Source organism: Cheilinus undulatus, linkage group 3 (assembly GCF_018320785.1).
Source record: "Cheilinus undulatus linkage group 3, ASM1832078v1, whole genome shotgun sequence".
NCBI classification, from domain to species: domain Eukaryota; kingdom Metazoa; phylum Chordata; class Actinopteri; order Labriformes; family Labridae; genus Cheilinus; species Cheilinus undulatus.
Genome location: NC_054867.1, coordinates 33,880,093 through 33,893,112, shown reverse-complemented (window position 1 = coordinate 33,893,112; position 13,020 = coordinate 33,880,093). Strand labels below are relative to the sequence as shown.

The 13,020-nt window shown below is 37.5% G+C and overlaps 1 protein-coding gene across 1 annotated transcript; it reads left to right on the top strand.

Annotated features, from left to right (window-relative positions):
* Nucleotides 1-9,315: 9,315 nt before the first annotated feature.
* Nucleotides 9,316-12,439, top strand: tnfrsf18 (tumor necrosis factor receptor superfamily, member 18). Its single transcript, XM_041783965.1, has 7 exons — nucleotides 9,316-9,442; nucleotides 9,620-9,742; nucleotides 9,883-10,014; nucleotides 11,269-11,359; nucleotides 11,447-11,517; nucleotides 11,643-11,762; nucleotides 12,213-12,439. Exons 1-7 carry the CDS (start codon nucleotides 9,316-9,318, stop codon nucleotides 12,353-12,355), a joined length of 807 nt encoding a protein of 268 aa, XP_041639899.1. The 3' UTR covers nucleotides 12,356-12,439.
* The last annotated feature ends 581 nt before the right edge of the window (nucleotides 12,440-13,020 follow it).

Genomic DNA, 13,020 nt, shown 5'->3' with positions numbered 1-13,020 from the left:
TATTGCCTGCTGAGAAACCACAACTTTTCCATGTGAATGGACAGTAAAGTGCTTCTTTAAAACACTGATCATGTGGTTCTTAAAAAAAATAAGAATTCATGGTGAGTGCATTTTTTTCGAATGTTTGTAAAAATGTTTGTTGTTTTTGTTGGTTTTTAATGTATTCCCTAACCTTTACAAAGAAGGACTTTCCTAGATACATAGGAATTGTAAAAGGAAGGAAACAATAAATATGGACCCCATGCTAATGTTCACCTCAGGGCCCAGAACTGCTACATCAGTCACTCCAGTCAGGCCTCAGTTTTAACACATCGAGTTCAAAATGAAAATAAAAGAGGTGTGGAGCTTTAAAGAACTACAGTACTGCACTTTGCTTATTGTGAACTGAACCCCATTCCTTAAACTCATACCTTAAACTTTTACTGGTTGAATTGGCTGAGTTGCACTGTAGGTAATGTAGATTTTAATGAAATACTTTATCAAACATAGTAATGACAAACAAAGAAAGACAATTAAATGTTTTTTAATAAACTGTTGATTCAAAGTTGATTGTATCAAGATGAAAATGCTTCAAAAATGTTAATAGCTGTTGTATGAAGCAAAACAATTTTGTTCATGGGTGTAACAGTTTCTCTCAGCATTAAGAAATACTTTCTACAGTGATGACAACTTTTCCTGAACAACTCTTAAATCAAGTCACTTATGAAGGATTAAAGGTCACATATTTTACCCCTTTAAGACAAGTTTTATTGGTCTCAGAGGTCCCCAAAACATGCCTGTGAAGTTTATTTCTGAAAAAACACTCCAGTATTGGGTTTTAGCATGTCTAAACTAGAATGGCCATCTGAGGCGGCAGACCCACGCCTAAGCAGCGCCACCGAGGAACTTACGCTCCCATTGATTACTATGTGTTCAAAATTTCGAAGCCCGAGAATGGGTTCACGGATCATCAGCAAAATCTAATCGATTCTTCCCTCTCACTACCCAATATTCCCTGAAAGTTTGGTGAAGATCTGACTTTCCGTTCTCGAGTTATCTTGTACACATATAAACAAACAAACAAAGAAACGAACAAAGATACATAACCCTTTACATAGGCCACTGCCAATTTCACTGGCGTGGGTAAAAAACGCTCTGTTTCAGCCCTGCTCAAAACGAGCTGTTTCTGTGACTGGGGCTTTAAATGTTACTGAGCTGTCTGACTCCGCCCCTGACTACACCTGTCTCAGGAAATGGATGTGGCTTTATGGATGTGGCTCTCCTGATCAGGAGAGGAGGGTGGAACTTTCTTCCAAGTGGGGAGGGCCAACCGAACCTGAGGGCGGTGCTAACTCCCCACATGACATCATGAGGGGAAAATCTGAGAATGACTTGTTTCAGGACACATTTTCTAAAAGTTGCAGGAGGGGGGTCTAGTACTTGGAGGGATTATGGACAGGCCAGGGTCACATATTTTTGTTATAAAAAGCCTGAAAAAGTGATTTTTGCACAATACGTCCCCTTTAAACCTTGAAGCAGCTGTAAAGGAAACAGCCATTCAAAAGCAACATAAATCCTTGCTTACAAATGCATTAACATGTACAGAGGTGTGTGATGTTTATTTAATCAATTTCCTTTCCTCATGTTGTTTATGAAAAAGGCAGTTCTACTTTTAAAGGTGGCTCCCTTCAGTCCTTACTGAGTAAAGATTTGCTGTTTATTTCATTTTAACCACACACAATCACCAACTTCCTGAATCAGAGATGTTTACAGCAAGAATCTACCAGGGTAGTTTACATCATTTGTACATACTCTCTGTTAAAAACACTCATTTTTGTTGCACCTACAGCCAACTTTATTCACAAACTCCTAGGCTTTAAGAATACTTATACTCACCTCTAAATCCCCATTGATTCATAACATTCAAAGTATTCTGTGTGTTTCCTCCTAGGATGGAAAAGGAACTTTCCTTACTTGGTCTCAGTATTGTCTAGTTCTCATCATTGTCTTGTTGATTCATTAATGCAAATGTAGCTATTGGCACTCTTTCAGCTTGCTTACTTCATCAGAGTTTAATAATAATCCTTACTACTTGAGTTCAAGTGGGAGAAGTTTGGTGTCACTGTGCAAATCTGAAGCCTGTTTTTAGGTGTACTTTATATCCAAGATGGTCTAATTCAGACCATTTATCCTCCCCTGGATGGGTCGTTTATGAAAACATGGAGTGTAAATTAAGAGTATACCCATTTCTGCAGGCACCACTTCACCTCTGCTTTTGAGAAGCACCAGATGTTGCACAAGTCCAAGAGAAACCACAAAAGACTATTCAGCGTTTCTCCCCATAAACAGTGACTCATTTAGGCATTAAAATAGACGTCTTAAATCTCAGTGAAGTTCTCCATAAAGACTAAAGGACATAAAAACTGAAAGAAGGGGACCATTATCTGCTAATTTTCAAATCTATGTCATCAGTAAAGACCATATCTGGTTCCATTTCAGTCAGCTGAGGACAGAAAAATAGGAGTACAGCTTACACAGCCTCACTAAAATTAGACAAATGAACACTGGAAAAATGGGTCTAAATTTAGCTTAAACATGTAAGCCTTCCAGATTACAACAGCTATGGCAAACTGAAAGCCTGATCCTTTCCTCCTCTGATTCTCATTTTGAACTTGCAGGTCATCTCAGCCATGTCTACAGTCCTGATCACACTGGTTTCTGCCAGTGTAAATGGCTAGTGAATATTTGAAATAGTGAGCAACAGGTGTACCTAATAAAGTGACAAGTGAGTTTGCACCACAATATTATGGTAGATACCATTCTATATGAATCAGAAACTTGGAACCCAGCAAGCTAGTAATTATCTTCAGCCAGCTTTTGACCTTTAATAAAAATGAAAGAATCTTATCTCGTTCCACACTTTCTAGCACTAAACTGATTGTTCAAACATAATTGAAAGTGTTGAAAGATCCAGTTTCCATTCACCGTGCTTCTCTTTTGCTGTTCATCTGGAAAAAGGTTCAGGGGCGAGATTGACAACACTTTGTAAAAAAAAAAAATCTTGCATAAAGCTGTCAAGCCAAATCAGTTGTATCACGTTTGCATTTGGCAGTGATGCCACCACTGTTTATTTATCCATACAGTGCCTGAATAGTAGTGGAGGGTGAAGCTTGGACCCATAGTGCTGCACAATATGAGAAAACAGCCTTACAGTAATAATGCATAAATGAACATGTGGGTGGCCTAATTTGGTGAGTAGTGCTTTGTTAACTAAGAATAATAGACTGGCCTAGTTTTCTTTATATGCTCATCATCATTTTTATAAACCTGCTGGTTCACACTTTAACCTTAAGTAAACTTGAATACATTTAATGTTAAGGGCTTCCCTTAGAGAGTGACGCCACGTCTGCCACCCACCCTTACCACAACGCCCTCAAAGTGGGTGGCACTGATGATGTACTTTGACTCCTGTCAGCTATGAATGAGTGCGTCTGTTGTTGCGTCACACGCAGGAGGAGGGCGGCGTGGTTGTGAGTTAGAGCATCTGTCAGATGGAGAAGTTAACATTTGATAACACTTGTGGTAGAGCCACGTGTGATGGGGGTTTTCAAAGGGGATAAATTCAGGCTGGGGATACCACCAAAACATTTACACAAGCACAGGATTATATGCAATAGACTAGAAGCTTTAATCTAAGGCGACTTCTTTGACAAAATCGTGCACATGAGGAGGTCAGGTGACATCAGACTATCACATGGAAATATAAACGAGATGATAAATCACACATAAGCAGGAATGAGTCATAATCAGAGTTAGTGGGCTTGATTCGGAGATATCCCTCGAAAACCACAACATCTTGATAAGACTCAATAATGGCTTTTGACCAACCAATGTTTTTAATATCATTCATTATCATTTACTTTAAGTTCTCCAAAGACACATTGAGAGAAAGCCTTCATTTTTATTGGTGCTGAGGTGTACATAGCAGATACAGATAAAGCAAAACAAATACAATAAAAACCTGAAAATTATGAATAAAACTGGTAAAATAATTTATAAATCAAGAAATTAATACTCTGAATCATGAAGTCAACAACAGCTTGACATTATGAAAGCTTAAAATGCAAAAACAATTTAAATACTAAAAGTAAAGACAATTAAAATGAATATGATCTGGTCCACGATACCAATATTATCACGATACAGCGATACTGCGATAATCGATATATTGCAAGAAAATTGTATAACGATACATCACAAACTATGTCTAACCATATGACTAAGTTTGACCACAACTTGCTCACGTAGTCCTCCAGCACGGATGTTTACGTGAGGAGGTGACAGGCGGGTCAGACACAACCAGCAGTGATGAGTGAGGAGACAGACCCAGGTCTGCTTAATGGCAAATTTCTTTTTGAAAAGCTGGCGAATGTTAGTTAAGATAAAACCAAAATTGTGGGTACATGTTGCAGTGATGAACTGTCTTGACACCGAAGCACAACAAGTCTTAAGTTCCACCTTCAGGCAAAGCACATCTTTGCTAATGTTAGCAAAGACGCTAACAACAACACGGGATCAAGCCGTGGTCATACCACTCTCTTCAGCTGCTTCAGGACTGTTAACTTCCTCAGCTGCTCAGATAAAAGCTGAAAAGTGTTCCAAAACTTTGAGCAATCCTGTTTGTTAACAATATTATTTCAGTGTAGAAATCCGTGGTGGAATTGGCAAAATTAAAGTTAATTACCGAACTTAATGAGCTGAAGGAAGATATAATGCGTTCAGGTAACCTCAGTAAATTAGACGACTGTATTCTATATTTTATGATGTGTTCAAATGTCATAAAAAATGGGAAAATTTCATTTTAATGAGAAACTTCAATAAAAAATGTGTGAATATGTGTTTATATACAGTAGATGCGACAGACTGAATCATAGCTTTTTAACTCAAGCCCTTCTCAGCTAAGACCACTTGTAGTTTAAATATTTGCCCTTATTTTGTCTTTCCACCAAACTATAGAAAGTATTGATAGTGGTATCAATAAGGACTCAGATGAGCACTAATGTGCTGTACATAGAATTAAAAGAATACAAATAAAACACTGGACAATAACAACCTCTAAAATTTTAAAACATTCTTAAACTATACAAAAATGCTGTGATTAATCATGATTAATCACAGTGAAGTGATGTGATTAACTTGTTTAATTTTTAATTGAGTAACAGCACTAATTTTTAAACACGCATTCTATCAGAGAGGTAGTTTTGGAACAATTTCAAAATTATGTTTTTAAAACCTAATTTGTAAAGTTGATATAAAAGTACAAACTGTGCCAAATGTCTTGGACAAATCAACAAAAAGGCTGCACAGGTGTCTAATTACCTAGAGCTGAGAGCAGCCTCTGCATTTTATTTCTAACTGTGCATTCATTTCACCACCATGTTTGACAACCTCATCAGATCCATTGTGGTGATAATTGACTGAAATTATAAAATAGATTTAAAGCCGGTTACATTTGCCAAAAACGTGCAACCATAAACATACTTTGAGTAGACAGCAGTGTTTCTGTCCACAACAGTGGGGCTTTGTAACCATATATATACCTGCAGAATATGAACTTCCTGTTTAGTGCAAAATTAGCTGCTCACTTGCTCTACAAGACACCACATAATGCACTGAAAGGCTTTAGTATACCTGTGGCCTCAGAGTAAGTCTTTGTTAAACAACTCTAAACCTCTTTATGATGTGATCAGGCTGTGAATATGTCTCTTCTAAATAAATCTTGTTCACATTAATAATCATCTTGTTTTTATGTCTCCAGGGGAAATTTGGAAAAGTGCACATGCAGTAAGATATCTGGAGTTTATCCTACACTGGCATAATGATGACCAAATGCTCCTAAGCTAAAAACTCAACATCAGAACTCTACCTCTCATTGTCAACTATTTCAAAATGGAAACCCTTCTTCTCAAAATGGTATGAGCTATTTTTTACTTGTTTTGTACAGTCATAGGTGGGCCAGTTGCCAATCCATGCCAGGACCTGCAATAAACTTAATTCAGTAAGCTGTTAAAGCCGATCGATCCAGGACCAGGAGGCAAGGGTTAACCCGGGGGTTAGCACTAATCCTACAGATCCATTGTGCATGCATTAACATTACTGGACGGCTATTAAGGAGGGGCCATTTACATGGTCTTTGAGGGGCCCAGCTGTGTCTGTAGGTGGGACTGCACTCAGTTATATTGTATTCTAATTATGACTCAGCTTGGCTCAAGGGAAAACCCATACCTTATAGGATGATGGCACAGTATAGATCAACTGTGCACGTGATATAACCCCTGGAAACCCCTGGGCACCTTAACGGTATCTCGGCCTCAGAAAGCTTTCAATTTTTTTCCCTTCTTTTGGGTGGCCTTTATTGCCTTTATCTCCACGCCTTCCTTTCTTCATGCTGTAACTGCTACATGATTTGCTGTCATTTAAAATCTTCACAGGTAAAATTTATAAGCAGCAAAAATGCACCTTCCAGACACCATCTATTAAAGCAATTCTAAGTTGCAAAAAGAAAACTTAATCATCAGGAAAACAATTATTATTGAGCTGCAATGTGCAGCACTAAACAAGCACATAACATGAAGGGGACGTCATTAAAATGACTACACTGGATTTGTTGGCTCAGTTAATCAGAACATTTTTTTTCTTCTTGGGCAGCTGTGGTAGGGTTGGAAGCCAGAAGGTTGGGGGTTCAATTCCCAGCTCCTGCAGCTATGACTCAATTTGTCCTTGTGCAAGACGCTTCAAGCCAACTTGCTTCATGGCGTATAAATGTGTTTGAGTGAGATTAGTTAACTGTATACACAATATATAGCAGCCTTCATCATCAGTGTGTGAATGTGTTTGTGTGAACTCTGTTGTGAAACAGCAGTGTTATAGACACTGCTTTCAAAATATCTCAGAGCAGACAAAAAGTCCACAGGATTTGATGTAAATTTACTACATTTAGTGCAGTCATCTGTCTGGAATCTTTTTGATTCCCTTATGACTAATCTGATGAGTAAATCTGATAATATCAGATTTAGTTAATCTAAGAGAGAGAAGGTGAAATATCAAATTACCAGCCTTTGGATTTGGTCCTGAAAAAAAGCTAATTTTTAAGATTTCTTTTTTGGCTTTGTGTGAGAGATAGGGCAGTAGATACCATTTGAAGCTGGGTAGAGGGATGGAGGGGAATGGAACGAGAGAAAGCAGCCTCCTGAGCTATCCTCTACAAGAACAACAGCCTCTGTACCAGGGATTTTTTTTAAAACATAACCGGGAATAAATACCAATCAAAACTCTTAAAAAAACAATTCAGCTCACCTCTTCCTGTCAGATAAAAAAAGTGACACAAAACCCTCTATTTCCAGGCTCCTGACTGTAGTTTTGGTATCACAGTATTTGGAATAAGATCCAAATGGACCACATAGATGTAAAAAAAAACAAAAAACATCTGTGTTATATTTATAAATGACAAAAAGAAAGAAGTGGAGCTCTGCATCTTGTGTGTCAGCATGCAGGTACTTAAACTAATGGATGATAATGTTTCTGTGTTGAAGCTTGGTGTTCACTGAACTTTGATATCTGAATCTACAGTTCCTGCTAAAGTAAGCAATGACCAGAGGTGGAAAGAGAACAAGACCACACTACTCATGTAAAAGTACAATTACTGTGGTTAAAATTTACTTCAGTAAAGTAAAAGTAAAAGTACTTGTCTGTAAATCTACTCAAGTAAAAGTGAAAAGTATTTAATTCAAAGTTTATTTTAGGTACTGAGAAGATGAATACTGGAAAATGATCAAACCTCCAGATTAAATCACAATATGGCCTACAGCTATTTTCAAATGGCAGAAGGAGTAATATTTCTCTAAAAATATCAGTTTAATACTTTTTTGTCAGCAGAGATGTTATGTACTATACATCATGCAAGCATTCAAATGTCAATTCTTTTAGAATAGTTTGCAAATATCCTACTTTTCTAAATTTTGCATACATTTTTTAGTAAAAATAAGAATTACATATAGAATGTAGAATGAGTTGATGAGAATGTTTTATATGTACATACATGCATATTAAACATCCTTTCAAAATGATCAGTTTGGCTGATTTCTCCACCTTTTTCAAATAAAAAATTAAATGTTCATTAATGTTTTTATACATGCACCTATACAAACTGAAATTCAAATTATGAATATTAAATATGCGAGAAGACTATGGGGTAATTTTGTCCATATAAATGTTGACATATCTGTGCATGGATAGACCTTCAGCATCCCTGTACTGAGTGTAAATCATTGTTCTCTGCCTCTTTTTAAACCTGGTCATGTTTTGGACATTGCTTGAGCTCCACACTCATGCTATTCCATAGTTTCACCCCACAAACAGAAAAACAAAACTTCACCTTGCGCACGCAAACATTGTTCAGGTAGAATCACGCCCTCATAACAAAGTGAAAGACACCTTTCACCTGACCTCATGCTTTTCTTAAACTTGTAGAAAATTAAGTATATCCTAAGGGGGTCACCTGGAAAATTTGAGACTGGGGGGGGGGGGTCTGGGGGGAGAAATATCACTGATGTTCACTCTAATTGTCTGTAGTGCACTTGTAAAACAAATAAATTAATCTATCCAAAAAAACAAAAGCACTGTTTTGGAATGTGAATCATTCTCCTGTTGTGTGCTGAGGAGGAAAAAGAACATTAGTAATTGTACTCAAGTTAATGTACGGTTTCTCTTGTTAAAACTTAAAAATGAAAGTACTGATTTCAAAATGTGCAGAAAGAACACAAAAAACTACTCAGTTACAGTAATTCTTATAATAATTTTTACATTTTTATAATATACATAAATGTAATTAGGTACGTTCCACATCTGCCAATGACTCATGGCGAGCACTGAAACACGATAATCACCTACAAATAAAAAAGTCCTACAAAGGGCAAACTGACATAAGTGAGTTGTCTCTGAAATCTGTGCCACATTACTTCCTCTGTTTGCTGTTGCCAAACATGGCTCCTGTCTGTAAGAATAGTCCTGGTTGCACACTTTCATGATCAGTGAAACAGAGAAATAAAAGTAAATAAGTGAATGTATTTGATAAATAAATAAATAGGGCATGCAGTGTTAGACTACTGTTGTCCTTCAGTTTACACAGCTTTTTTTCAAATCACTGACTGTGCTTTGCACATCTCATCCCATGTCTTAGCTAACCATAACCACAGTCACAACTCTCATCTGAATATGACGTCAGCAGATACCAGACAACATAAAAACCCCAAACACTCCAGCAGAGCACTGGCCATTATGACTTGTCCGAGCCTCTCGCTGTTGTGTCTGTGTGTGTGGATTATCTGGACTTCGCAGTATGCTGCAGGCTGTGGAGAGCGACAGCGGAAGGTGGTCGGTCAATGCTGTGACCTGTGCCCCCCTGGTAAGAGACAGGATCATCTTTAAAACATTACATTCAAATATGATTTAAATTGTTCAATTAATGCTTTAAATGGTTGAAATGTTTTCTCAGATAAGAAAGAATGTGATATCAGATAAAAGGTTGTGTTTAGGGATCTAAATGTGAATGTTATCCATGTGATTTTATTTTATTTTGAAGGGAAATACATGAAAAAGCCCTGCTCAGAGCACCACCAGACTGAGTGCAGCTCCTGTGCTGAGGGCTCCTTCTCAGATCAGTATCACTTCTTTGACACTTGTGAGGAGTGTAAGTCATGCCAAGGTGAGATTAAAATCCTTATTGACAACTTTTATTCTCTTTTGTGAATCTCCTGCCAGTGATGCTGATGATGCATGTTGAACAGTGGAAAAAAGCACTTGTTACCTGGAACTCCTGTGGTTTGAATTCTTGTCTATTCACAGAATATGCTCAAAAATGTACGCCAACCACAAATGCAAACTGCTCTTGCCGTCCTGGCTTCCTGTGCTCCAACAATGTCTGCTCAAAGTGTGAGGAAAATAAATGCGTCATGGGTGAGAGACTGAACAGGACAGGTGAGAGAGGACTTTTTTTTTTTTTTTTTACTGTAGATGAAAGAAATAGATTTAGAGCAGGATGAAAAGAAAAGATGTAAAGTGTAAGGAAATGTAACTGGCACAACTCTGGTTTGAAGTTTTCAAGCACAACAACTCTAGCAACTTTTTCTGTGGGTGTCAAACCAGGAGGTAAGATGTGTGAAGTGCCCAGTGGAAATAATGTGGGTTACCAGAAACCTGTTTATAGTTGCAAACTGTGGATATGTCTAATTCATGAAAACTTGATTTTCTTCTGAATAAACTTCGTGCAGATTTCAGTGTTTTTCACCTTAGATTTTTCTAGGCTGCTGTAACATATTTTATGTAAAATCAACCTGTGTTTATAAGTGATAGTACTTTTAGAGGTAAAGGAGAGCTTGTCATAACAATGTCAAGCAAGACAGAAAAGACTAGCTTCATCAATTTGACGAAAATGGCTTGCCAACCATTTAGGTACTTATTTATTCTTGAATTTATAACATAAAGCTCTGGCTCCTCATCATCTAAGATGTAAAAGAAAAATACATTACAGGGGCAGATTCAGGCTTTCTGAATGGGTTAGCCCATTTTTGGACTGAACATACAGCAAGAAAAGTCATTTTCTAGAGTTGGAAAACACTTGATTTTTAAAATGCATTCATACAGGTTTGCCAAACTTAAATAGTACTAAGTTGAATTTGTCAAAGCTGGACCGATGAACCGAGATAATGGTTGGAGAGCAGTTTAATCTTGAAAGTGTACACCTCATTCTGACCTAAACTGGAGGAGGTGTTTTTGCATGTGCTCCACAGCTTGTGAAGATGAAGAGCACAGATGCCTTGCATTTCAGCAGTTTTGTTGTTTTCTGTCTTCAAATATCCCCAAAAAAGAAAGGGATAACCTGTGATGTGTGCTAAAAGTTAAGGATATATGTAGAATTTCAGAACTGTAATATCTATGTTAAAGACCCTGTAAAGTGAAATCCAAAGTTTTTGTCTTAACACACGAGATATGTTGAAATCTGGTTGCTGTAAACATATGAAAACACCGAGCTGTACATGCGACTGAATTTTGAAAGTTTTCACCTCTTTCCTGGCTTGGTTTAATTTGGGTGGGGAAATATGTGGGCTCATGATGTCACGAGCCCACAGTGGGGAATGGCCCCGGCCCCTGTTTTTATTGTTTTTTTTTTTTTTTATATCCTATATCAACATTTGGATCTTTCTTTCTTTGCAGCTAAATCTACAGGTAAAGGATTGATTGGGTATTCATACCATTGTGAGCCTTTATGCCCTGACGCTCAGTATTTTGATGTGAAGAAGAACATCTGCAAGAAACGGACAGAGTAAGACTTAAAGTTTTCAGCTAATGTCAGTTATAACTCTCCTTAAAGACATACATGTCTGTAGCATTCATGTTTTGTGCTCCACAGGTGCAGTTTACTTGGCTTTCCTGAGCTTTTTCCAGGCAACAAAACCCATGACTCTGTTTGTGATAGAGGTGGTATGTAAACAGATTTTTTTATTAACATGAACTATAGCCTGTTTGATATATGCTTTTACTGTATTAGACAATGCAATAATGACAACTTAGTTTAATTGAATTTAACTGACTTCCTGTTTTACCAGAGAGGACATATGGAGAGTTGATTCATGTCATCCTTGGCCTTGGGTTTGTTTTGATTTCTCTAATTCTTCTTGGGCTCCTGTCTTATGCCTGCATAAAGAATCTGAGGAAGTATAAACCCGGTAAGTGGAAATAATCTGGGCATTTAATGCTATATATAGTGATGTACATGTGATCATGCTACTGGGCCGTTCTTGTGAGCACATGATCTTAAGAAAAGTCTGAGGGATTTCCTTCAAACTTGCACAGATGTCCCCTCTGACTCAATGATGAGCTGACTAGCTTTTAGAGGTCAAAGGTCACTGGGCTTCATGTTTGTCCCTTGCTTATTTACAAACCCCACTACAACAGAAACAGCTCCAGCCCTTCCAGACCCACAACTGTACTTTCACTGTCTGACAGGATATTCCTTGGGGAGGAATAATTGTCATAACTCTACTTCTTCAGAGACAAAAACCCAGATTTAAACACTTTTACTACACCAAGCCATGAAATCAGAATTTTGTGTAGCAGCAGTGGTTGATGTGATGCTACTTCATCAAACTGTTGTGTTTATATTCTTTGTGTTTCAGCTGATAAACCTGAACCCGTCCCCAGCTCCATCTGTGACTTTCACCTGTCTAAGGAGGAGAGCGGATTCCAGCTTATCATCCAGGATAAATCTGAGAACAACAGTTTGTGTGACTCATACGTGGACAAGGTCACTTCTTTCTGACATCAAGTCTAAGATGAAACTAGGAGTCTGTTTAACCTCAAACTGGACCATAATACTGAAAAGTAATTAAGTATCTAAGCTTTATGCAAACACATAGAAATCATAGGTAAGAGATGCTGGTTTGTAAATGTGAAGTTCCTGGTTGGACAGAACTATGCAGTGATATCTTTATTACTACTGAAGTGAAATACCTTTGATTAAGGCATGTAGCCACAGTCTGCTCTAGCAAAGCTATTCAGCAGTCAAAACAGGAAGTCACGGTAAGGATGCATGTAGCTCTGTATGCAGAGTGATTTAACAGTACTAAATCACAATAGTAGATTGTGCAAAGACTATGGTACATTCTGTTATTATTCTCTATATGTTCAATGGTGCCTTTAGCTATAACAACTGTTTTGTAAATATCTGTGCATGTTTCATGATTTTTTAAGATTCTTTGACTATTTTATTGTTCTATGATGATGGCATAGATGCCTTTACCATTAGGTAGAGGTATAGGCAACTGCAATCAAACAGTGAATTACTACATGTGGTAAAATGCCATGCAACTAACAAAAAAATTTGTGTGATTTGTGGCAGAATGATAGATAATGCCACAATAGTGAGCACGTATTTTATTTTTGAGAGTTATATCTGGCCTATGGATGTTAAACTATAAGAATGAG

Excerpts from the sequence above, each read along its gene's own strand:
- tnfrsf18 (XM_041783965.1), top strand. The coding sequence starts at position 9,316 with ATGACTTGTCCGAGCCTCTCGCTGTTGTGTCTGTGTGTGTGGATTATC. Across the intron at positions 9,443-9,619 it reads CTGTGACCTGTGCCCCCCTG|GGAAATACATGAAAAAGCCC; the intron begins GTAAGAGACAGG and ends TTTATTTTGAAG. Across the intron at positions 11,763-12,212 it reads TCTGAGGAAGTATAAACCCG|CTGATAAACCTGAACCCGTC; the intron begins GTAAGTGGAAAT and ends TTTGTGTTTCAG.